Source organism: Triticum urartu, chromosome 1 (genome assembly GCF_003073215.2).
Source record: "Triticum urartu cultivar G1812 chromosome 1, Tu2.1, whole genome shotgun sequence".
Lineage (NCBI taxonomy): Eukaryota > Viridiplantae > Streptophyta > Magnoliopsida > Poales > Poaceae > Triticum > Triticum urartu.
The window spans coordinates 432,593,708-432,618,327 of NC_053022.1; the positions used below are offsets into that span (position 1 = coordinate 432,593,708).

The 24,620-nt window shown below is 44.7% G+C and overlaps 1 protein-coding gene across 2 annotated transcripts; it reads left to right on the top strand.

The window, feature by feature from the left end:
* Positions 1-4,410: 4,410 nt before the first annotated feature.
* Positions 4,411-15,068, top strand: LOC125516479 (protein argonaute MEL1-like). 2 transcript variants are annotated; one of them, XM_048681912.1, is made up of 20 exons: positions 4,411-5,106; positions 7,718-7,923; positions 8,017-8,166; positions 8,274-8,407; positions 8,499-8,608; positions 8,716-8,822; positions 9,190-9,328; positions 9,405-9,521; positions 9,684-9,791; positions 9,882-9,953; positions 10,257-10,376; positions 10,662-10,799; positions 10,944-11,086; positions 11,169-11,231; positions 11,310-11,373; positions 11,482-11,617; positions 11,725-13,754; positions 13,843-13,937; positions 14,031-14,062; positions 14,688-15,068. In XM_048681912.1, the coding sequence occupies exons 1-17, from the start codon at positions 4,426-4,428 to the stop codon at positions 11,805-11,807; spliced, it is 2,571 nt and encodes an 856-aa protein (XP_048537869.1). In that variant the 5' UTR covers positions 4,411-4,425; the 3' UTR covers positions 11,808-13,754; positions 13,843-13,937; positions 14,031-14,062; positions 14,688-15,068. The 2 variants fall into 2 exon arrangements, with proteins under 2 accessions (XP_048537869.1, XP_048537874.1); XM_048681917.1 differs by lacking the exon at positions 10,257-10,376.
* Positions 15,069-24,620: the final 9,552 nt, after the last annotated feature.

Here is a 24,620-nt window from a genome sequence, read left to right on the forward strand (position 1 = left end):
CGGGCGGAATCTAACTTCCTCCGTCGGGCTACATGCAGCTCTCATATCTCTATAGAAAGCGGTTGACTAAATGACTTCTCTGTATGGAATCTAGCTAGGGCAAGCCAATGAACACTATAGTTGAATGCTGGATCATCCTCATCCATCTCAACATCATCAAAGACTTCATCGTGCAGTTCGAGCTGGTAAAGATTCACCTAGATTAGAATTTCCAATGGCCACACCATCGCAGCTGGTTGTAGACCGGCGTCCGAAAACATCACACATGGGCTGTCGGAGGAGACGGACGTCACATGATCGTCCAAACCCTTGGCCATGGAGGAAAGGAACCCTAGCCACGCCGTAGGGGAAACTCGTCCGCTTATTAACTTCGACCTAAAGTTTGACCAAGTTTATAGAAAACAATATGAACATTTACAATGACAAATCCATATAACGTGAAAATATGTTCAATGATGAAGCTAAAGATATTGATTTGGTGGTGTATATGTTGATTTTTTCTACAACCTTGATCAAAGTTTAGAAAGTTTTGACATTAGACAAAGTTAATATGTGAAGTAAATAAAAACAAAGGCAGCTTTAGTTATATATATATATATATATATATATATATATATATGTAGTGTAATAAGTGTGTCCAACAGAGGCAACTATTAATTCTATCCCAACTAAAAAAGAATAGTAGTTCTATAAATGCACCAGTTTTTATTATTTGTGCACGCATACTTATTAAATGTTTAACTGAAATTAAGACTGTCCGTATGATATGGAAACGTCCCGAGTCGCAACCTGTAGCTAGCTAGCCAGACATCGAATGGAAACTTCAAACTCGTGTCTACAATACCATTTACACCTGACCCACCCATGGTTATCATTTTCGGAGCCATGGTTACAAAAGCAACTAGGTGTACTCACTCACAGAAAGGCCATCGCGCCGCCGCACATTTTCCGAGACCGCCACACCGCGCGCACATTGTCATCCATGCACCCAAGAGGAGTCGGACAATTCTCCTATGGACGGCAACCTTTTTACGCATGATTCCGGACAGAACCATGAAATTTAGAACCCTAGCCACCCACTCCCATGTACGTGCATGGAATGCGGTCACCGCGTTAGCTAGGGTTTCGAGTCTTTATCAATAATAAAGATGCGTGACAATGGTTTGTATTTAACAATATTAAACTACCTGATGCATATAAAAGAATTCCCAACATGTTCTTCGATAATCAAATTGATCGAGTCAAAAATATCATTGCCAAAGGTTTAGAAGGAATGTCCATAATTATTGAAAACACGGTGATTACCTTTAGCACAAATAATGTTTAACATGGCAATCACTTCAAGCCCAACCCTTGGGACAATATCAAATACAAACAATTGTTTCTTTTATGCGCTATTTCAACCAATCACACAATTTAGAATAGAATATGAGCACAAGTCTAGGTTCCATGCCCTAATCATTGGCATGAGAACGCAATGTTGGGGTGTCAAAAAGTCGAAAACAAAGAAAATATTGCATCAATGCAACTGATAATTAGGCCACGAAGAAGACTTTATAATTAATATTATTGCAAGGAGTTTGGATTGCCATGCAACTACAATGCACATGGAGCTATGTTTGAATGAAAGCTCTCCTCTGGGCTAGTGCAGGTGCATCCAACTTGCCTGCTAATGAAGACCTAAAGCTAATTTGAGGAGGCTCGTCATTGTACGAGACAAGTTCTATAATGTGAGGTCCCCATCGGTGTATGAACCAATGAAAATCCCGAATGGCCGTGCCACGTGGCTCGATAGAAGGATTATTCGTCGAGTCCTTTTGTTTTACCGACGGCTCTCGGTGAATGGATGATTACACAGAGTACGCTCTATTGCGGAGTCATGTCCTTGGCACACAGTTGTTTTTCCGTGTGCCCGTGAGTGGGAGCTTGGCACTCGGCAAAGACGAATTTTCCAGTTTTGGTAGAGGGAAGGGGAAAGAGATTAGTAAGTCGGTAGCTCATGGTTGGTTGACGCAGAGTGGATTGGCTAGCGAGCATGTAGTTGCGAGATAATGTGGTCCAAGAAACCGTCTCAGCCTGTAAAGACACACCCTCCTTCCTCCCCCACCACGGTTGGCAACACCGGCAGGAGAGAGGAAGGAAGATGCCACTACTCTAGATAGAGGAATGGGAAAGAGAGGGCGAGTCAGCGCTTCGTAGTTAGTTGATGCGGAGTGGGCTGGCTAGCCAACCCAACTGCGAGATAGTTTGGTGCAAGAAGAAACCCCACAACATTTTTTTAGACACAGTTCACATTACTATTCATCCAATAAAGGTGTATTGGAAGCATCTACCCCGATTAGAAGTAACTAAAAACACTTTCCAAGTAAGTTCTATTTGTGATGATGTTGCCATTCTGAAATCAATCTCGGGTGAGAGAAGTCTATTTATTAAGTGGATGGACGTGTACGTAGAAATTTCAGTCCATAACCAAAAGGCCGGGGAGAGACGCCACAATGGTTGGGTTCTACCAATGCATGGGAATTAATTGTTTTTACACACACACACTTGCTCTTATTAATTAAATGCACAAAATAAAACCAAAGATCACCAAAGTGCATGTACCAAAAATCAAGGTTTTTACCCGTTGGCAGCTCAATCATTCTCCATCCATCGGAATCGCAGCAGCAACCACAATTTGAATCCAAAAAAAAACCCTATTAAACTTAAGTACGAAAACACCTTTTTAGCATTTTTATTCTTAAAAGGCAATGATTGTTTAACCATATGCTGATGTATCATTATTTTAATGTCAAATTGGTAGATTATTATCGCGAATCACTTTTATCTTGAGTTCACATACACACATTGCATCATTTGATCAAGATTATGCTAGTTAGCATTCAACCTAAAAAATTTATCTTTATTTCATCATCACCTACTCGAGGACGAGTAGGGATTAAGTTTGGGGATGCTAATACGTCTCAAACGTGTCTATTTTTATTGATTCATGCTACCATATTATTACTTTTGTATACTTTTTATGCCAATTTATATTATTTTTCAGGATTAACCCATTAATTCAATGTTCGGTGTCAGTGGTTGTTTTCTACAGAAAAACAATATCTATGTAGGTAAAAAAACTCCTGAGAATTTAATACGGGTTTTCAGGGCACGAAGGTTCTAGAAAAGCACCGGAAGGGCACGAGAGGAGCCATAGGGGCCCCTCACGACCTGGTGGTGTGACCAGGGCCTTGGCCAAGGACTATTCGATCACCAAGGTGGCAACCAGAGGTGGGCACCCACCCTACAACTACGAGCGAATACACCTCCTTCCTCCCCCACTTCGGCTGATAACATCGATGAAGGAGAGAGGAAAGGGGGGGGGTTGAATTTAAAGGCCGTGGGCTGAACTTCGGTGGAGATAGGAAAGGGGGAAAAGAGAGAGCAAGTCGGTAGTTTGTAGTTTGTTGATGCAGAGTGGGTTGGCTATAGCTACCCAGACCGGTTGTGAGATAGTTTGATCCAAGAAACCAGCATCTCAACATTTGTTGTATTCATAGGTCAGATATTACTGAACCGATAAAGGTTTATTGAAGAAATCTACCCAGATCAGATATTAGCTCTATTTGTGATGATGTTACCATTTTTAAATCAATCTCGCGCGGGAAAAGTCTATTTATCATGTAAACATATGTGTAGAAATCTCACTCGATAACGAAGAGACCGAGGAGAGACAGATACTTACTCCTTAATTGTGTTTACCAATGCATCCGAATTCTACACGCATATGTACTCTTTAATTAAATGTGCGAGATAAAACCAAAAATCAAGAAAGTGCATGTACGTACCAAAAATGGAAGATTTTTCACCCGTTGGCAGCTCAATCATTCTCCATCCATCGGAATCGCACCAGCAGCCACAATTTGAATTGAAATTCGAGAATAGTGGCGTTTGCAGCTGACCCAAACCCAAACCCAAACCCAACCGTGGTTACCATTCCACCAGACCAAAACCGCTGTACCATGGTTACTTTACCAAAGCAAACCAGGTGCGGACAGCCGCGCAGTTTGCAGAAAGGCCCCTCGCGCCGCGGCGCATTTCCGTGGCCGCCCCCCGCGGGCGCGTTCTGATCCGCGCACCCGAAGCGAACCCAGATATTTCTCCTCTGGACGACGCCCTTTTACACACCGGTCCGGACAGAACCGCGAAATTCGTCCCACCTCCCCCTCCCTCTCCCACGTACGGACCACGCCATGCGCTCACCACCCCGCTGGCTGGCTAGGGTTTCGCCCACTCTCTCACCACCCCGCTCCGCCTAAAAAAGCCGCCTCGTCCGCGCCGATCCTCCCACCAACTCACCGCCGTCGTCATCCACTCCCTCCTTTCTTCCTCTCCAATCCACCGCCGCCCTCCCACCACCACCTCCGCTCTCCCTCTCCCGCCATGGCCTACCGCGGAGGCGGAGGCCGATGGCGAGGGGGCCGCGGCGACCTGCAGCAGCAGTACGGCGGAGGTCGGGGCGCGCCGGCGGGAGGAGCGCGCGGGGCTTCCGGCTGGCCGCCTCCGGGCGCTTCGTCGGCGCCGCGTCCCGCCGCGACGGCGCCCTGCTACGGCACGCCCGTGGTGGCCGACAACCCCAACGCCACGGGGCCGCACCAGGGCGCCTACCAGCACGGCGTCGTCGTCCGCAACCCCGCCCCGACATCCTACGCCACCGTCCGCGCGCCTTCGCCCGCGGTCACCATCCGCGCGCCGTCCCCCACGCCGGCCACCATCCGCGCTCCTGCTCCGACGCCCTCGCCGGCCGCGGCCCCGTTCCAGCCGGCCCGCGTCTCCGCCCCCGCTCCCGCTCCGCCGACCCCAGCGACCGTCGCCAAGGAGCTCGAGCAGAAGCTCTTCGTCACGGAGACCGCGCTGGCGCCGCCCGCCGCCGCGGCCGCGGCGGCGGTCGCGGCGACGCAGCCCGAGGAGGAGAAGGCCCCCGAGGTGGACCTCGCGCCGGTGTCCAAGAAGGGGCTCGCCCACCCCGCTCGGCCCGGCGCCGGCACCGTGGGCAAGAAGGTGATGATCCGCGCCAACCACTTGCTCGTCAACGTCGCCGACAACAACCTCTTCCACTACGATGTGAGCACGAACCCTACCCCCCTCCTTCTCTCTCTGTTTACGCTCTTCTATGCGCTTCGTTTTCTCCAGATCCGGCGTTCCCTGTGGGTTCATGTACGTTAATCCGCTGTCCGAGTTCACTGATAGATGGATCTACTAGTTTACGATTGTAGTCGTCGCGCTGTTTTTTCCCGCTCTGCTTCGTTTTCTCACGTCCGCGTTAGTTCACTCGTAGATCTACCAGTACGCTTGTTGCGTCCGTGTTCTAATTTCGAAGCTGTATCGTACGTCGTTTTTCTCTTGTCCGCGCTATCTTACTCATAGATCTGTTTTCTCCCGCTCTGCTTTCGTTTTTCTCCATGCGACGTGCGTCTCCGACCCCATCCATCCATCCATGGATGCTTGGTCGAGCGCTGTCGCTACACGTAGTGACGCCTCGGTGCTTCTCTCTTTTGCCTTTATAAAATCTTGCCATTTTCTCTCGGTACATGCATGGGTGGTTTCTCCTGTTCTCATGCATGAACAGTGAGTTCTTGGAATGCAAAAGCCATCCTGCAGACAGTAGCTATCGCTTCTTGTTTCGTCGCTGTCGTTGTTATCTTGGAAACTAGCAGTAGTAGATGTAGACATTATTTCGGCAACTTTGCGGTCAAGGCTGCAGATTCTTGGGATCCGTTTTGGCTATAGACGGCAGGGGGTCGCCGTGAGATCCCGTCCCATGCAAAGCCACGTACCTTTTTCTTTCTTTGATTCATCTCCTGTGTCTTTTCCCGGCGTTCTTCTTTTGTGAAAGTGTTTTCGGGGATGGTCTTGGTCTTGTGGTTTCCGTCTGGTCCTTGTCCTCGTTCGGGGACAGAAGGGCAAAGCAACGAACGTACCATCCGTCCGTTGGGACATGGCAGACGCATCCGTCCGTCCGTGTACGTGTCTTCCATACATTTTGGGCAAAGCAGGAGGCCTGTTGGTGTTGTTGCCCTTGCCACCTTTGTTTGTGATTCCTCTGGCTCTGCCCTGCCTGCATGCATGAGGTCCCGCGGCAGCTTTTGGTTTTGTCTTTGGTTCAAAGCATGCAACGCCGAGGCCGTGCTCGGATCTCCTGTGTCGCGCACCTCGAGCGCAATTCCGTGTGGCTCTCTGTGTTTGCATCTAGTCCGTCAACTTTCTTTTTTGGGAGAGATTCTTTTCCCCCTCTCGGTCCAGCCTTGGACGTCTCCTCTTTGTGTATGTATGTGGGTGGAACAACAGTGGTAGATCTGTTTTTTTTTTCGCTGAATGGTCGACACGTACGGGGATTTAAATATTAGTACTGTTTTTGACGTGAGGTTTAATATTATTGTTTTTCAGCTTTTACAGTGAGCTCTATTTTGCTTTAAAATCTCATTCTCTGCTCATACATGTATGCGTACCTCCTTTGTTGCCAAACTATTTTATATTCCAAATGCAAAAAAACTACTTTATATTCGTCTAGTACATTTATATATGGTAAATTGACGACAAATTATTTTGCTACTCCTCGTAACAAGTACCCCTACAGTATCTGGTATACAGTCCGTAGTTCCTTTCCCTTTTTTAAGTACATATATACAGTTCGATGCAAAAAAAAAGTACATATATACAGTACGCAGGTCCTTTTTTTTACTAGACGCAGTACGCAGGTCAGGTCCTTTTTTCTATACTATACACACGGTACACAGGTCCGCTTAGGGCTCCTTTGATTCAAAGGAATTATTTAGGATTTTTGGAGGATTAAAATCCTTAGGAATTTTTTCTATGTCGGTCCTTTTGATTCATAAAATTGGATCCCATAAAAATTTATTCTATGAAATCTTTTATACTACATTTCATAGAAAATCTAACATCCACTCCAACCCATTTTTACAATTTCTTTGTTTTTCATGTGGCATCAAACATTCTTTGCTAATCCTATAGAATTCAAGTTGACATGCCACTGTAATCCTATATTTTTCTTATTTCTACATTTTTAAAATCATATGAATCAAAGAGGCCCTTATTGTATTCTGTACCGCATGATTGCACCAAAATTCGTGCCCTCGCACCCACCCCCACCATGCCGTCACAGCCTCCCACTCAACCCCTCCTCACCCGGACGGAGCGCCGCCGCCCCTTCTCCGCCTCCGGCCTGCTCGCCCGCGGCCCGTCAGGAACCCTAGCATGGCCGTGCCAGAAAATTACTCTACTGTGCTGTGCCCCCTTGAGTATTGGGAGTTCGATTTGGGATCCAGACTTCTTCCCCCACTTGATTGACTCTATACTACAGGGCTTCTTCCGTTTCAACTGGATTTTTTTCTGGTCTCTGTAAGTCGAAATGGAGGCCGGCGCATGGTATTTCTTGCCGTTTGCCTGCTAGATTTCCAGTCCTGCGATGCCACTAGCAGCTAATTTCGTTTATTGCCTAATTTTGGTTTACTGGTTTCTTAAGATCCGCTAGTTTTCCCTCACAGATTGAATGAAGTATAACATAAGTACTGAGAATTATAATATTTCATTTGATTTGTTTAAAATTCATTGGACACTAATCAGAGGGCTAATCGTCTCTATTCTGTGTACTGAATGTAGAACAGAGTCTCTCTTGTTTGTGCATACATACTGATGTTGAAATGTGTTGCTGTAGGTCTCCATTAACCCGGAGTCAAAATCAAGGGCTGTGAACAGGGAGGTACTCAGTGAGCTAATCAAGTTGCACGGCAAGACATCCCTTGGCGGCAAATTGCCTGCCTACGATGGAAGAAAGAGTCTTTACACTGCAGGCTCGCTCCCTTTTGAGTCTGAGGAGTTTTCTGTTACACTGGTTGATCCCGAAAAGAAAGACAAAGAAAAGTAAGATTGGATTCTTTGCCTTCAATCTTGCCCAACTTGATTACCCATTGTATTTGTTTTGTAGCTACTGACTTGTTCCCACTTCATTTGCAGGGCTGAAAGGGAGTACAAGATCACCATTCGGATTGCTGGGAGGACAGACCTGTACCATCTCCAGCAGTTCCTCAAAGGAAGACAGAGGGATATGCCTCAAGAAACCATCCAAGTTCTTGATGTTGTCCTCAGGGAGTCACCATCCTGGAAGTATGACATCCATTTTCCAGCAGTTTCTTGCTATCAGTTTTTCTTGATCATACTAGCTAGTTCTCTAGAGCCCTAACATTATTGCTGGCAATTCCTTTTCATTGCAGCTATGTCACGGTGTCCAGATCCTTCTTCTCCACCACCTTTGGTCACAGAGGAGACATTGGTGAACGATTAGAGTGCTGGAGAGGTTACTACCAGAGCTTACGTCCAACCCAGATGGGGCTGTCACTCAATATAGGTACTCCTCTCCCCTCCCCTGTCTGTTACTGTTATCCGATTGCAGTGTGTCCTAGCCTTGTTTATCTCATGATCTGCACTTCATTTTTCAGACATATCTGCGACATCCTTCTTCAAGCCTGTGACAGTGGTCCAGTTTGTGCTAGAGTTCCTCAACTTACGTGATGCCTCGCGGCCTCTGACAGACAGGGACCGTGTTAAGGTACTATTCGTCTATGCTAAGCTAGTTTTAGAATTCATGTTCTGTAGATTGCACCATGTTATTGTCTTGAAATAGTTGACTAATCTCATCGTATGCACTGTATGCAGATAAAGAAAGCACTCCGTTGGGTGCGTGTCGAAACAAACCACCAGGAAGACCAAATCCGAAGATACAAGATAACAGGGATTACTCCTGTTCCCATGAGCCAGCTCATGTAAATAACTTCCCTCAAATGCTATAATATTTTCCATTATGTATTTTCTCTCTATGTTCTGGTCCAACTAATCAGGGTTGCTGGAATATTAAAAAGATGTGTAGTTGTATAGATTTTTGGCTTATTGCATCTTCATTGATGTTGGTGTGTCAGGAACTGGTTAGGGGATTAATTTTGCTTACAACATTCTTCCTGTGGCATATGCTTTTGATTTCTGCAGCATAGCAAGATCTGTTTGTGCCAAATTGTTTCCTGTTCACAGTTTTCCTTAGGAATGTTTAGACCACAGTTAACTTTTTAGCATCTATCCATGATTATTATTCCCTTTCTAATAGCACTCTACTCGTGTTGTTTCGTTTGTTGTTAGATTTCCTGTTGATGAGAGAGGAACAAGAATGTCAGTTGTTCAGTACTTCATGCAAAGATACAACTACAATCTGCAGTATACTTCTTGGCCCTGCTTGCAGTCCGGAAGTGACGCTCGGCCTGTGTATCTGCCTATGGAGGTATTGTATCCACGCCTGCTTCATCATATTTGAATTATACATTGTTTGCTCATAGTTCTCTGCAAATTGATTGTAGGCGTGCAAGATTGTTGAAGGGCAAAGGTACTCTAAGAAACTGAATGACAAGCAGGTCACCAACATACTTAGAGCTACCTGTCAACGTCCCCAGCAGAGGGAGCAAAGCATTCGTGAGGTATGTACCTGTTGTCAACTGCATTCTGTAAATACCTGCCCATATCTTCTCACATGTGGTAGTTCATTCCAATCTGTTGAAAGAATGTCCTTTTCAAGGCATGTATGTCATGTTTGCCTGTCATATGCAGTCTTTCTCATAACACTCTTTTTCACACTGTAGATGGTTCTGCACAACAAGTATGCTGAGGACAAGTTTGCTCAGGAGTTCGGAATCAACGTCTGCAGTGACCTGGTCTCTGTTCCAGCCCGTGTGCTGCCTCCCCCCATGGTAAGTATGATCAGTGCTTTTTTCTTCCCTTTCTCTGAGCTGCTTCACTAGAAGGATTTGTAGTAATCACATCCTTTCTATGTGTTTCAGTTGAGATATCATGATTCTGGAAAGGAGAAAACTTGTGCGCCAAGTGTTGGACAGTGGAACATGATTAACAAGGTATTTCCCTGTTCAGTGTCTTCACTCCCAATTTTACTATGCATTACTTCTTCTTGGAACTAAATACATGGAGAACTTGTTGAGTTTCTTTTGTTTGTTCTAAATGCATTGGACAGGTCATTATTTTGTATGTAGCAACTCAAATTATTTTGCTTGATTGCACTTTTTTGATCATGTAGTTTTCACACTAGTTACTTAAATTGAGAAACAGTTGAGCTTGTTTGCGACTTGGCTCATTATTTTGTATGTAGTATATCCATGATGGTACAAATGATAGGTCTCATTTGAGTTTTTTTACTGTAGAAAATGATCAATGGAGGAATCATAGACAACTGGGCCTGTGTGAGTTTTTCACGCATGCGTCCTGAGGAGGTACACAGGTTCTGTTGTGATCTGATTCAGATGTGCAATATGACTGGAATGGTAAAGGCTTGCATTCCTTTCCTGTTTCTAAGGCATTTATGATTTATGTGTGTATGTTATAGCTGACTGACTATGTAGCAACTCAAATTATTTTTGAGTATGTTATCTAAGCATTACTTTTTCTTGGAACTAAATACATGGAGAACTTGTTGAGTATGTAGCAACTCAAATTATTTTGCTTGACACTTTATTGATCATGTAGTTTTCACACTAGTTACTTAAATGTAGTAAAAAAACTCGATGAAGGCCTTTATTGATCATGTGATAATTCTGTGTCTTAACTAGGTTGGGCGGCCACCTTCCATTGAGAAGGCCTTTACTAGATTTGGTGTTCCGTCTGTGAAAAATATCCCAACTATTGTCTTTGGTGCTGATGTTACACACCCCCCACCTGGAGAGGACTCTGCATCATCTATTGCTGCGGTTAGTTCTTCCCCATAGCTAACAGTTTGTCAATTCATTATTTGTTTCTATCTGAATTTATCTTTCAAATGGAATTATAATCTTGATGCACATACCTGTTGAGTACAAATAGACTTATCCATTTCTTCTATTGGATTGATGTAGGTGGTGGCATCAATGGACTGGCCAGAGATCACCAAGTACAGTGGTCTTGTCTCTGCTCAAGCACACAGGCAGGAGATAATCGAAGACCTCTTCAGTGTCACCAAAGTTCCGCAGAGGGGTAATGTCAATGGTGGCATGATCAGGTGAGTTTTGTGATTAGTCAGAGACGATTGCTAGCAATTGCCCTGTGGATCAACTGCTAACCTGACATAATTTTCTTTACAGGGAGTTACTGATTGCCTTCCGCAGGAAGACAGGCCGGAGGCCTGAGAGGATACTCTTCTACAGGTGTGTGCACAAATTCATGACACTCTTTTCATCCTGTCCATTCAATGAAACTGCCTGACGGATCATTCTCATGTACAGGGATGGCGTAAGTGAAGGCCAATTCAGCCATGTTCTGCTTCATGAAATGGACGCAATCAGGAAGGTAAGCCTGCAGCATATGATTACATGCAAATTTCTGTTTTGATCTATCTCTTCTGATGTTATCCTTGGCTTTTCTCATTCTGACGATTTTCTACTTTGTTGTTGCAAGGCCTGTGCCTCATTGGAGGAGGGTTATCAACCTGAGGTCAATTTTGTTCCTGTTGAGAAGAAACATTACACCAGGTTACTCTCTGAGGATCATGGGAGGCATGATATGACTGACAAAAGTGGAAACAAACTTCCTGGTTAGAAACTGATAACTATCAATTACTTTCTCGAATAATTGTGTGGCTCATGGTAGAAATGGCTTTTACTTATAGGTGACTGATATGATTTTTTTTAACCTTTTTAGGTCTTGTCACGGCTCATGAAAATAATGGGCAGCACATACCCATCAATATATTTATTGATTTCTGTCTCGTGAGTCTGTGCTAGAAAAAAAGACACTTAAAAGAGGCAGAGTAGAATACGAAAAGCCAAGGGGGCAAAGGCATGAATCTCATTACAAGCTTGTGGTACAGAAATCAATAAGCCCTAACTACTACTGAACCAGATACATTAATATTGTTAAATCAATCATTGTCAAATAATAAAAAGAACGCATATATATTTTTGCCTGAAAAAAATGCACATGATGCACATGAACATGAAAACAGACTAAAATCAGAGATGCTCAAACATACCGCGTTGGATTGGCGTCTTAAACGCAAAATTCGTCTTGATAAATGGAACTAGCCAGTAAAGGTCGTTGAATGTTGTCAATTCTAACATTGTTAGCAAGTCTGTGAGGAAAGGATTCCACTGCAGAAAAGGTGCGTCGGCCCCATTGATTTCTGTCTGAAAGATTTTCTTTAGAATTTTCAATATCTTTTTGCAATCCTTGGGCAAATTGACGGCATCAATATTATAAATAGGCTCTTTAATTATCACGGCCCGCCCATCAACTACCCTAAAATTTTTCTTTTTTAGTTGACCATTCCATGATTTTTTTTTCTTAATTGCTTTCTTCAGTTGATCTACTACACTAAGACCAAGAATATTGCCCTTCTGGTTGAATACTGTAATAAGTTTGTTTCTCCCGGGCTTATCTTTATCTCGAACAAACACCGTTCGAAAGAACTTGGTGCTATCTGTATTCTTTTAAGTTTTGGTCCCTTTAAGCAGTACGTGCTATTCACTGAAGACTGCTATTGAAAAGAAACTGAATGTTTCAATCAATAGTTGTTCATTGTATCTTGTAAGAAAGCCTATTAACTACGGAAAGACCCTATCTTACTATGGCTTACGGGATGAGTCTGTGCTTAGGATGGAGGCAAAATTGCTAGGTATAGGGTTTAGTGAATAGCACGTACTGCTTAAAGGGACCAAAACTTAAAAGAATACAGTGCTGATAGCACCAAGTTCTTTCGAACGGTGTTTGTTCGAGATAAAGATAGGCCCGGGAGAAACAAACTTATTACAGTATTCAACCAGAAGGGCAATATTCTTGGTCTTAGTGTAGTAGATCAACTGAAGAAAGCAATTAAGAAAAAAAAATCATGGAATGGTCAACTAAAAAAGAAAATTTTTAGGGTAGTTGATGGGCGGGCCGTGATAATTAAAGAGCCTATTTATAATATTGATGCCGTCAATTTGCCCAAGGATTGCAAAAAGATATTGAAAATTCTAAAGAAAATCTTTCAGACAGAAATCAATGGGGCCGACGCACCTTTTCTGCAGTGGAATCCTTTCCTCACAGACTTGCTAACAATGTTAGAATTGACAACATTCAACGACCTTTACTGGCTAGTTCCATTTATCAAGACGAATTTTGCGTTTAAGACGCCAATCCAACGCGGTATGTTTGAGCATCTCTGATTTTAGTCTGTTTTCATGTTCATGTGCATCATGTGCATTTTTTTCAGGCAAAAATATATATGCGTTCTTTTTATTATTTGACAATGATTGATTTAACAGTATTAATGTATCTGGTTCAGTAGTAGTTAGGGCTTATTGATTTCTGTACCACAAGCTTGCAATGAGATTCATGCCTTTGCCCCCTTGGCTTTTCGTATTCTACTCTGCCTCTTTTAAGTGTCTTTTTTTCTAGCACAGACTCACGAGACAGAAATCAATAAATATATTGATGGGTATGTGCTGCCCATTATTTTCATGAGCCGTGACAAGACCTAAAAAGGTTAAAAAAAATCATATCAGTCACCTATAAGTAAAAGCCATTTCTACCATGAGCCACACAATTATTCGAGAAAGTAATTGATAGTTATCAGTTTCTAACCAGGAAGTTTGTTTCCACTTTTGTCAGTCATATCATGCCTCCCATGATCCTCAGAGAGATATCCTACAGAGTTTGATTTCTACTTGTGCAGCCATGCTGGCATTAAGGTAGACGCTTTGTCCACATGTCCATTTGTTCCTATGCAGCTTATCTTCAGTGCTTGCATGCTGAGTGTGTTTGCAAAATGCTCCTCAGGGAACTAGCAGGCCAACACACTACCATGTTCTTTATGATGAGAATCACTTCACAGCCGATGCGCTTCAGTAACTGACCAACAATCTCTGCTACACGTAATCCTCTCTCTTTCTGTCTCTTCCCCTCTCTCTTCCTCTCTCTGTTGTGTTATGACTCTGATGATGGTTTAAATTCTGATCCATATGCAGCTATGCTCGTTGCACTCGTGCAGTCTCTGTTGGTGAGTTCGCTTCTTCAGTTTTCTGCCTTAATTTGCTTCAACTTTCATCTGTGTGCTTTTTCTCTCCAGTAGAGCATTCTTCTGTGGGCATTAATACTAGTAGCCTGGGCGCATCTGCCTTATGCCTCTGCTATCGTATGTTTTGCTTATCCTGACAGTCCTAGCAGCTGTAGACTTGTAGTAATTCGGCATTCGTATTACCTTGTACCCACCTGCGTGTGCCTTCTCTGATGCAAGTTAGCAATCCAACCGCACTGGTGGTTCCTTTAACTCCTTAATGGATCTGTGCTCGAGAGCCTTAGGTCTGCAACTCTAAATAAGCATGCACTCCTGGCAAAATGAACCTTAGTTTATTGATGAATACACAGAGTAGTTTTCATTCCTTTGCCAGTTTATTCATGAATACACTAAGTAGTTTGCATTCCTCTGCTAGTTTATTGATGAACACACTGAGTAGTTTCCATTCCTTTGTTCTGTGTCATCTATGTTTACATTGAAATGAACAACACAGCATCTTCCCCCCTTGCTGTTTTAAGACTTGGTAACCTAGCTGTCGTTCTGTTTTCACAACCTGCTGTGGCATTTACTTCCAGAAGAAGCTAACTTGGCTGAACTTGCTATGCAGTCCCACCGGCGTACTATGCCCATCTCGCCGCATTCCGCGCGCGCTACTACGTGGAAGGGGACAGCTCGGACGGCGGGTCGACCCCTGGGCAGGCGGCGATTGCGCACGAGGGCCCTGTGGAGGTGCGCCACCTCCCAAAGATCAAGGACAACGTCAAGGACGTCATGTTCTACTGCTGAGCTCCTGTGGAGGGAGCTGTGTGTGAGAGAGAGCCTGAGATGGCGATGACTCTGTTTTGCCGTGGAGCCTGTTGCTCGTAGTTATCTTGTTCAGTTCGTAGTAGCCAGGATATCTATGACTGTCTCTGTTACCTTTAACTCTATTTGAGACCTATCCTGTGCAAGTGGTTTAAGTTACCAAGTGGTTTTGCTAGATGCCATATTGTTCTGTGCTATTCTGATCTTTGGGTTCTTTAAGTTCGATTCTTCTTTGGCTTTGTGGCTGGGATCTGGTGAACTGTCTTGGTTTTGGATTTTGGGTTAATAACAGGTCCAAGTTAGAGGAGCCAACTTGTTTGAGTTTCTCTTGGCTTGCACTCGGGCTTGTCCAGAATCCAAAACCAAGTTGGTTAGCCAATTTTAGATTTCAGAACTGAGTTGGCCTTTGTACAATTTATCTTTGATTTTACTACCCTTGTTCTTTGCAGAAGAGTTTTCCAGAGTCATCTCCATAGTCTTGTAGATAGAGTTCCATGTGGAGTTTAAGTTCTCAAAGAGAGCTTGCTTCCAAGGACTGTTAGAGTTAAATATATATAGCCATGTAACACCTTTTCGTATTTACCCTATTGTATAAGGGGTTTCTTGCATATATTCCATATCTGTACATGTATATATACTGGCCTATGGCCAACTAAAAATACAAGTTGCATATTCCTATCATGGTATTAGAGCTAGGTCAATTTTATAGCGCGTGCAACTCATGTTGTTGATCCACCTCCGTCGCGACGCCTCCATCTTTGGCTGTGCTGACTCTTCGTGGTGGCCAAATCCTCAGGCTGCTACTGGTTGTTCTTCCTCCCACCCCCGATTGAGACTTCAGCTATCGCCCAGATCGATCTGCTCGATCCGCCTCTGTCTCGTGAGGCCGCCGCCCGCCACCCCCGATCGAAGACTCCCGCTGTCGCCCCCGACCGCCCTCGATCAATTTCCCTGCCCAGATCGAGTAGAGAAGGTCCCGATCGAGATTCCCGCCTCTGCTTCCGATCGAGACTCCCGCCTCAGTCGCCACCCGTTTTTGTCTTCGCTGCAACGTTCGTGCTGGACGTGGTCTTCGCCCGCCTGGATTTGGTCTCCGCTGCTTGCCCGCGTGGACTTGGTCTCCGCTTCTGCTAGCCGCGTGTGTGCGCTCGCTGTTCAGTTCTCTGTCTGCTTCCGTTAAAAAAAGAAAAAAAGGAAAAAAAGAAGGTACTATGTCTACATCTACGGGCTATGTCACAGTTCCTCGCTGTCCAATGATTTTTGATGATACCAACTTCATTGAGTTTGTCGGCTTCATGCGCATTCACATGCGTGGCCTTCGTCTTTGGGGCGTTCTTTCTGGCGAGGTCCCCAGTCCGCCGTGTCCAGTTCCTCCTGTGGCTCCTACTCCACTGACGCCACCGATTCTTGCTGCCGACGCTGATCAGGCTGTGAAGGATGCAGCTAAGCTGGCTGATGACGCTGCCGTTCTTGCTTATGATGAGCAGGTTCAGACCTATGAGGACACACTTCAGACTTATCATGCAGCTCTGTCTGCTTACACTCAGTGGCTTGATGATGATGCTCGTGCCGCAGCTATTTTGACTGCTAGTGTTCTGCCTTAGTTTGCTTCTGAGTTTCTAGGCCTCTCTACTATATTTGAGATGTGGACTCGACTTCGTCAGCGCTATCAGCCCTCTGGTGATGCCTTATACCCGTCTGTGGTTCATCAGGAGCATGCTCTTCAGCAAGGTGACTCCACTATTGATGAGTTCTATGCACAGAGTGCTGCTATCTGGCGTCAGCTTGATTCTCTCCGCACAGCTGGTTGTCATACTTGTCAGTGTTGCCAGGCTGTGCGGGCTGATTTGGAGTTTCATCGTGTCTACGAGTTCTTGTCTCGACCCCGTAAGGAGTTTGAGCCCCGGCGCTCTCAGTTGTTTGCTCGTGGTCGTATCTCCCTCATGGAGGCGCTTTCTAAGATCCGTGCTGAGGAGACCCACCTCCGTGGCGCTGGTTTACTTGAGGTTTCCTCTGTGCTTGCTACTCGAGTTCCTGCTATGCCTGTTGCACCGACTCCTTCCCACTCGAGTGCTCCGCCGCTCTTGCCTACTCCTACGGGCAGCCAGGGTCGGTCTCGTCTTCACTGCGACTACTGCAAGATGGATGGTCATGTTGAGTCTCAGTTCTTCCAGAAGAAGAAACACCTGCGTAAGGCGCGATCATCAGCTTCAGGAACTTCTTCTACTTCGACATCTTCAGCCATCGCTTTGACGGAGCAGGATATTCTGTGACTTAAGCGTCTGCTTGCCGCTTCAGGTTCTCCTTCGACGGGTACTGCAGGTTCTGTGACTGATGCTTCCCGCACTGAGCAACCACCCTCTACACAGTCAGGTACATCCTCGTGGGTTCTGGACTCCGGAGCTTCTTTTCATATGTCTTCTCATTCTTCAAATTTGTCCTCTCTTAAATCGCTTGATTTTCCTGTTCATGTACTCACTGCTGATGGTACTCCTCTTTCTGTTGCTAGTCGAGGCAATCTTACCACACCTTATTCTGTTCCTGATGTTGCTCATGTTCCTCGACTTACCATGAATCTTTTTTCTGCCGGCCAACTTACTGATTCTGGTTGTCGCATCATCCTTGAAGTTGACTCTTGTTCTGTTCAGGATCGTGGAACGCACACTTTGGTTGGGGCTGGCCCTCGCCGCCATGACTCTCAGGGTCTTTGGGAGCTAGACTGGCTTCATGTTCCTTCCGCTGCCACCACTATCGCCAGTTCATCCGCTTCCGTCGCTTCAGCTACCGGCTCCTTCCAGCAGTGGCATCATCGACTTGGTCATCTTTGTGGGTCTCGCTTGTCGTCATTAGTTCGTCGAGGTCTTCTGGGGTCTGTCTCAGGAGATGTCTCTTTAGAGTGTCAGGGCTGTAGACTAGGAAAACAGATTTAGTTACCTTACCCTACTAGTGAGTCGGTGTCTCAACATCCTTTTGATTTAGTCCATTCTGATGTATGGGGTCCGGATCCCTTCGCTTCGAAAGGGGGCCATCGATACTATATTATTTTCATAGATGATTTCTCTCGTTACACTTGGCTTTATTTTATGACTTCTCGCAATGAGGTTCTTTCCATCTATAAGCGTTTTGCTGCCATGGTTCACACTCAGTTCTCTTCCCCTATTCATGTGTTCCGTGCTGACTCCGCTGGCGAGTATATTTCCAAGATGTTGCGTGGTGTTCTTGCTGAGCAGGGCACTCTTCCTCAGTTCTCTTGTCCTGATGCTCATGCTCAGAATGGCGTGGCTGAGCGAAAGCATCGCCACCTTCTTGAGACGGCTCGTGTGTTGATGATCACCGCTTCTCTTCCACCTCGTTTTTGGGCTGAGGCTATATTCACCTCCACCTATCTCATCAATATTCAGCCGTCCGCTGCTCTCCAGGGCGGTGTTCCTTTCGAGCGTCTCTTTGATCGTTCTCCTGATTATTCGACGCTTCGCTTGTTTGGTTGCATTTGCTATGTTCTTCTTGCCCCTCGCGAACGCACCAAACTGACCGCTCAGTCTGTTGAGTGTGTTTTCTTAGGCTATAGTGATGAGCATAAGGGCTATCGTTGTTGGGATCATATCGGTCGTCGGATGCGTATTTCTCGGGATGTGACTTTTGATGAGTCTCGTCCCTTCTACCCGCGTCCATCTTCCTCGACCTTTTCTGTGGAGGATATCTCTTTCCTCACTTTTCCCGACACACCTATCACTCCAGTTGAGCCCTTGTCTCTCCGTCCTGCTCACTCTACTTCTCCACCTCTTGCTGATTTGCCACCACCATCTCCCACGGTTTCCTCGCCTCGCATGTCACCAGATTCTACACCTTCATCCCCAGTGATTTCTTTGTCTCCACCTCCTGATTCTACCTCGGCTATTCCTCCTTGTTTTCTTCCATCTTTTCCTCAGTATTACACTCGTCGTTCACGTACTGTGGATGCATCTGCTGATATGCCGTCCTCCTTGTCTCAGCCTTCCTATGGCTTGCGTCCTCGTCCGCTTTCGCCTGTTGATCGCCTTGGTTTTTCAACCGCTGATGCTGCTGTTCTTGAGCCGATTTCTTATTGTGAGGCTGTTGTTCATCCTGAATGGCAGTTTGCGATGGCGGAGGAGATTGCTGCTCTTGAATGCACTGGCACATGGGATCTTGTTTCTCTTCCTCCAGGTGTCCGTCCCATCACTTGTAAGTGGGTCTACAAGGTTAAGACTCGCTCCGATGGTTCTCTTGAGAGTTACAAAGCTCGTCTTGTGGCTCGTGGTTTTCAGCAGGAGCATGGTCGTGATTACGATGAGACATTTGCTCCTGTGGCCCATATGACCACTATCCACACACTTCTTGCCGTGGCCTCTGCGCGCCACTGGTCTGTATCTCAGCTTGATGTTAAGAATGCCTTTCTTAACGGTGAGCTGCGTGAGGAGGTATACATGCGCCCACCACCTGGGTATTCTGTTCCTGATGGCATGGTATGTCGTCTTCGTCGATCTCTCTATGGCCTTAAGCAACCCCCCCGCGCCTGGTTTGAGCGTTTTGCCTCTGTGGTGACTGCCGCTGGTTTTTCAGCGAGTGCTCATGATCCAGCATTGTTTGTCCACCTTTCTCCTCGTGGTCGGACTCTTCTTCTTCTCTATGTTGATGACATGATCATCACTGGCGACGACCCCGAGTATATTGCCTTTGTAAAGGCCCGTCTTAGTGAGCAGTTTCTTATGTCTGATCTTGGACCTCTTCGCTACTTTCTTGGGATTGAAGTCTCTTCTACCTCTGATGGCTTTTTTATATCCCAGGAAAAGTATATAAAGGATCTCCTTGCTCGTGCTGCTCTTACCGATGAGCGCATTGTTGAGACTCCCATGGAGATCAACGTTCACCTCCATGATACTGATGGTGACCCCTTGCCTGCCCGACGCGTTATCGTCATCTTGTTGGGAGTCTTGTCTATCTAGCTGTCACTCGTCCGGATATCTCTTATCCGGTTCATATTCTGAGTCAGTTTGTCTTCGCTCCCACTTCGGTTCACTATAGTCACCTCCTTCGTGTTCTCCGATATCTTCGGGGCACGATCTCTCACCGTCTATTCTTTCCTCGCTCCAGTTCTTTACAGTTTCAGGCCTATTCGGATGCTACGTGGGCTAGTGATCCCTCCGATCGCCGCTCGCTTTCTGCTTACTGTGTTTTTCTTGGTGGTTCTCTCATTGCCTGGAAGACGAAGAAACAGACTGCAGTTTCTCGTTCGAGTGCAGAGGCTGAGTTACGAGCTATGGCTCTTTTGGCGGCAGAGGTGACTTGGTTACGATGGTTACTTCAGGATTTTGGCGTTTCTGTTACTACACCTACTTCTCTCTTGTCTGACAGTACATGTGCTATTAGCATTGTGCGCGATCCTGTGAAGCATGAGCTCACCAAGCATATTGGTGTTGATGCTTTCTATGTGCGCGCTGGTGTGCAGGATCAGGTTATTGCTCTTCAGTATGTGCCTTCCGAGTTGCAATTGGCGGATTTTCTGACGAAGGCCCAGACTAGAGCGCATCATGGCTTCTATCTCTCCAAACTCAGTGTTATTCATCCATCATGAGTGTTTGAGGGGGGGGGGGTGTTAGAGTTATATATATATATATAGCCATGTAACCTTTTCATATTTACCCTATTGTATAAGGGGTTTCCTACATATATTTCACACCTATACATGTATATATACTGGCCTATGGCCACCTGGAAATACAAGTTGCATATTCCTATCACCAAGGACAACTTTTCACAAATGCCAGTCTGCATCTTCTTTTGCCCAACGAAAGAAGGCAGGATTTTTAGTTGTAAGTATGAATTTCATGGAGTTTGTGGTACACATGTCTGTACACATAATGTGGTCACAAGACACTCACTGTGTGTCCTTCTAAACTTGTTCCTTTTGATAAGCTTCAGGCTGTTTGAGTTGCTCGGCTTGGATTTAGGCTCCACATCCAAATTGGTCAGCCAGGAATTGGCGTTTGCACAATACATCTTTGGTCTTGTTGCTCAGAAGACTCTTGTAGACATAGTTCCATGTTGTGTCGTCATAGACACAAGTTCTGATAGCGCTGTTGCTTCAAAGGAGTAGAACTTCTCAAAAGGATCAGACTGCACCTTTCTTTTTCCAATGAATGAACTTCAAAAAGGCAAGATTTTACTCCCAACAGCGAATCGTTCATAAATATAAAATGTTTTGGAAATTTCAATATGGACTACATACAGACCAAAATCGTATCTGTATATATCAGATTCTGAAAATAGTTAGAACATTTTTTACTTTGTGAACGGAGGGAGTAGTTAGTAGGCATACAGCCGATCGCAAAAGCCTAACCATGTTAGTACACAATCACGTGTCACAAGATTCACAGCACACTTTGCTGTGTGCCATTCTAAACTTATTCCTTTTTTGGAAGCTTCAGGCTCTACTTTTGCGTCGATGGGTGAATAAAATCTCTGCGCCAAAAGCAAAAAGGTTCACAACACAGATAAGATACAAAGATGACAAGCTTCACACCACAGATAAGATACAAAGATCACGCGGACAGCAGATGTATTTTCCCACTTCATTTCTTTCATCTACTCTGAAGATGTATACCTGGCTAACAACCTGACATTTGTGCGAGCCTATATATGCATAGGCTATGTTTCTTCTAACAATAATTAGCTCAAATTACACATAATATATCTGTCTATTTTGTTGGTTTTAAAAATATCCATCCCGCATGAAGGGCACATATTCTTTGAATTTGTGCTACACCATTATCTCCACTCAAATCAAGGTAGCAAGTGCCACAAAATTTTGATACAAACTATCCAATTGTTTGGTATGTTCATATTTTGGTACAGGAACTAATTCGAGCATGCCTACTCGGATGACTTCTGTGATGCAGAAGCTAGCCTGTAAGAACATACACTCAAACGAGAAACAGAGAACCAACTACTTATAGCCCGATCGATGGTGATCCAGTGACCAGTTCTATCCTTGTGTGGGTATCTATCGCCTGTATCATTTGATGTTGAAATACAGATGAAGAATCCCATGCTCAAATGTGCACTTGAAGCCCTTCTTGTGTGAGTATTCCCACTCCGTGTTGACATAAGAAAAGACTGCCAAGGAAAACTAGAGTAATTAAGTGGATCTTCCATGGAACAGCTAAATGAAAAGGAGAGGCAAAAGACTTACAATATCCTTGCACGGAGGACCAGCATGGAACTTTATATGGCACGTCTCCCCAGCACTTCCATCTTTCTCTATAGTGTATATTGGTGCTTTTGATTTGTCCACAAGATCAGGGTAAAATATGTTGAACTAGTAGCCCTGGACGATTTTAGGAGGTCGGTTGTATTTGTTCCACTCGTATCCAGTATGCACACGGTTGAAGTACTTCGGTTTCCTTGGTCCTGTACTTGTCGTACCACCAGTACACCTGTGAGGACGTTAAGCAAGTATGAGAATCCAGCTGAGAGTTTGAGAGTGAATGGAGGTTCACTAGCAATAGTTCAATGCGCCAAAGTTGCTAGAATTTTTCTAGTATGTAAAAGCACATTATCATCCAAATTGCCGAGTAGATATCAAATATAGCTTTAGAATCATATTAATATATCCACAACTTAAAATTCAATGAATTTTCAATCCTCAGTTCCTGACTACTCCCTCCGTTCCAAAATAGATGACTCAACTTTGTACAATTGGAACGGAGGGAGTACAAGTGAATCCAGCATATCAACATAATGTTGGAAACTCTACTACATTTCTCAGATAAAGAAGAAGATTATAGTATTGTTTATGTCTAGAAGGCAGATGAGACAAACATGTGAATCCAGGCTCACTTCAGCACCTGAACCAAATACAGCGTCCCTTCATCCATTTCTCCCATCACTTTCATTGCCTTCAGCTCCAGCTCATCTTTTTTTTCCTTAGCTGTCATCACCTCCTTAACTTTCCTTTGATGCTTGGTAACTACAGCTTCACGTTGCCGATCATGGAGAGTATTTTGCAGGACAAGCACATGTGTGAGACTGGCCAGCCAACTTCATTTCAGATTTGTAATAAACACATGAAATGTACTCTCGCAACAAACTAAGAGAAAAAGATATTCCCTCTCAGAAAAAAGTGTCCAAAATAACCTTAGAACTAGGTTTTGGCTGGTTTCCCTTATTTACCGCCCCCAAAAAATTTACTTAATGAAGAGGCAGAGCTCCCGGTGAAGGATGAGGAGATTAAGCATAGATGGTGGGAGTACTTCGACAAGCTGCTCAATGGGGAGAATGAGAGCTCTACCATTGAACTGGTTTGATGATACCAACATGCGTTTTGTGCGGCAAATCCAGGAGTCGGAGGTCAGGAAGGCTTTAAAAAGGATGAAAGGAGGAAGACGATGAGCCCTGATTGTATCCCATTGAGGTGTGGAGAGGCCTCAGAGACATAGCTATAGTATGGCTAACTAAGCTTTTCAACCTCATTTTCGGGCAAATAAGATGCCAGAAGAATGAAGAAGGAGTATATTAGTATCAATCTTCAAGAACAAGGGGGATGTTCAGAGTTGTACTAATTACCGTGGAATTAAACTGACAAGCCATACAATGAAGCTATGGGAGAGTCATTGAGCACCGCTTAAGAAGTATGACAAGCGTGACCAGAAATCAGTTTGGTTTCATGCCTGGGAGGTCGACCATGGGAGCCATTTTCTCGGTACGACAACTCATGAAGAGATACAAGGAGCAAAAGGACCTGCATATGGTGTTCATTAACTTAGAAGGCCTACGATAAGATACCGCAGAATGTCATGTGGTGGGCCTTGAAGAAACACAAAGTCCTAGCAAAGTATATTACCCTCATCAATGACATGTACGATAATGTTGTGACAAGTGTTTGAACAAGTGATGGCGACACTGATGTCTTCCTGATTAAAATAGGACTGCACCAGGGGTCCGAAGGAAATATGCCCTAGAGGCAATAATAAAGTTGTTATTTTATATTTACTTATATCATGATAAATGTTTATTATTTATGCTAGAATTGTATTAACCGGAAACTCAATACATGTGTGGATACATAGACAAAACACCGTGTCCCTAGTAAGCCTCTACTAGACTAGCTCGTTAATCAAAGATGGTTAAGTTTCCTAATGATGTGATGGAGAGACCCATCCGTTAGCTTAGCATATTGATCGTTCAGTTTTATTGCTATTGCTTTCTTGATGTCAAATAAATATTCTTTGACTATGAGATTATGCAACTCCCGGATACCGGAGGAATACCTTATGTGCTATCAAACGTCACAACGTAATTGGGTGATTATAAAGATTCTCTACAGGTATCTCCGAAGGTGTTTGTTGGGTTGGCATAGATCGAGATTAGGATTTATGACTCCGAGTATCAGAGAGGTATCTCTGGGCCCTCTCGGTAATGCACATCATAAGAAGCCTTGCAAGGAAAGTGACTAATGAGTTAGTTGCGGAATGATGTATTACGGAACGAGTAAAGAGACTTGCCGGTAACGAGATTGAACTAGGTATAAAGATACCGACGATCGAATCTCGGGCAAGTAACATACCAATGACAAAGGGAATAACGTATGTTGTCATTACGGTTCGACCGATAAAGATCTTCGTAGAATATGTAGGAACCAATATGAGCATCCAGGCTCCGCTGTTGGTTATTGACCGGAGAGGTGTCTCGGTCATGTCTACATAGTTCTCGAACCCGT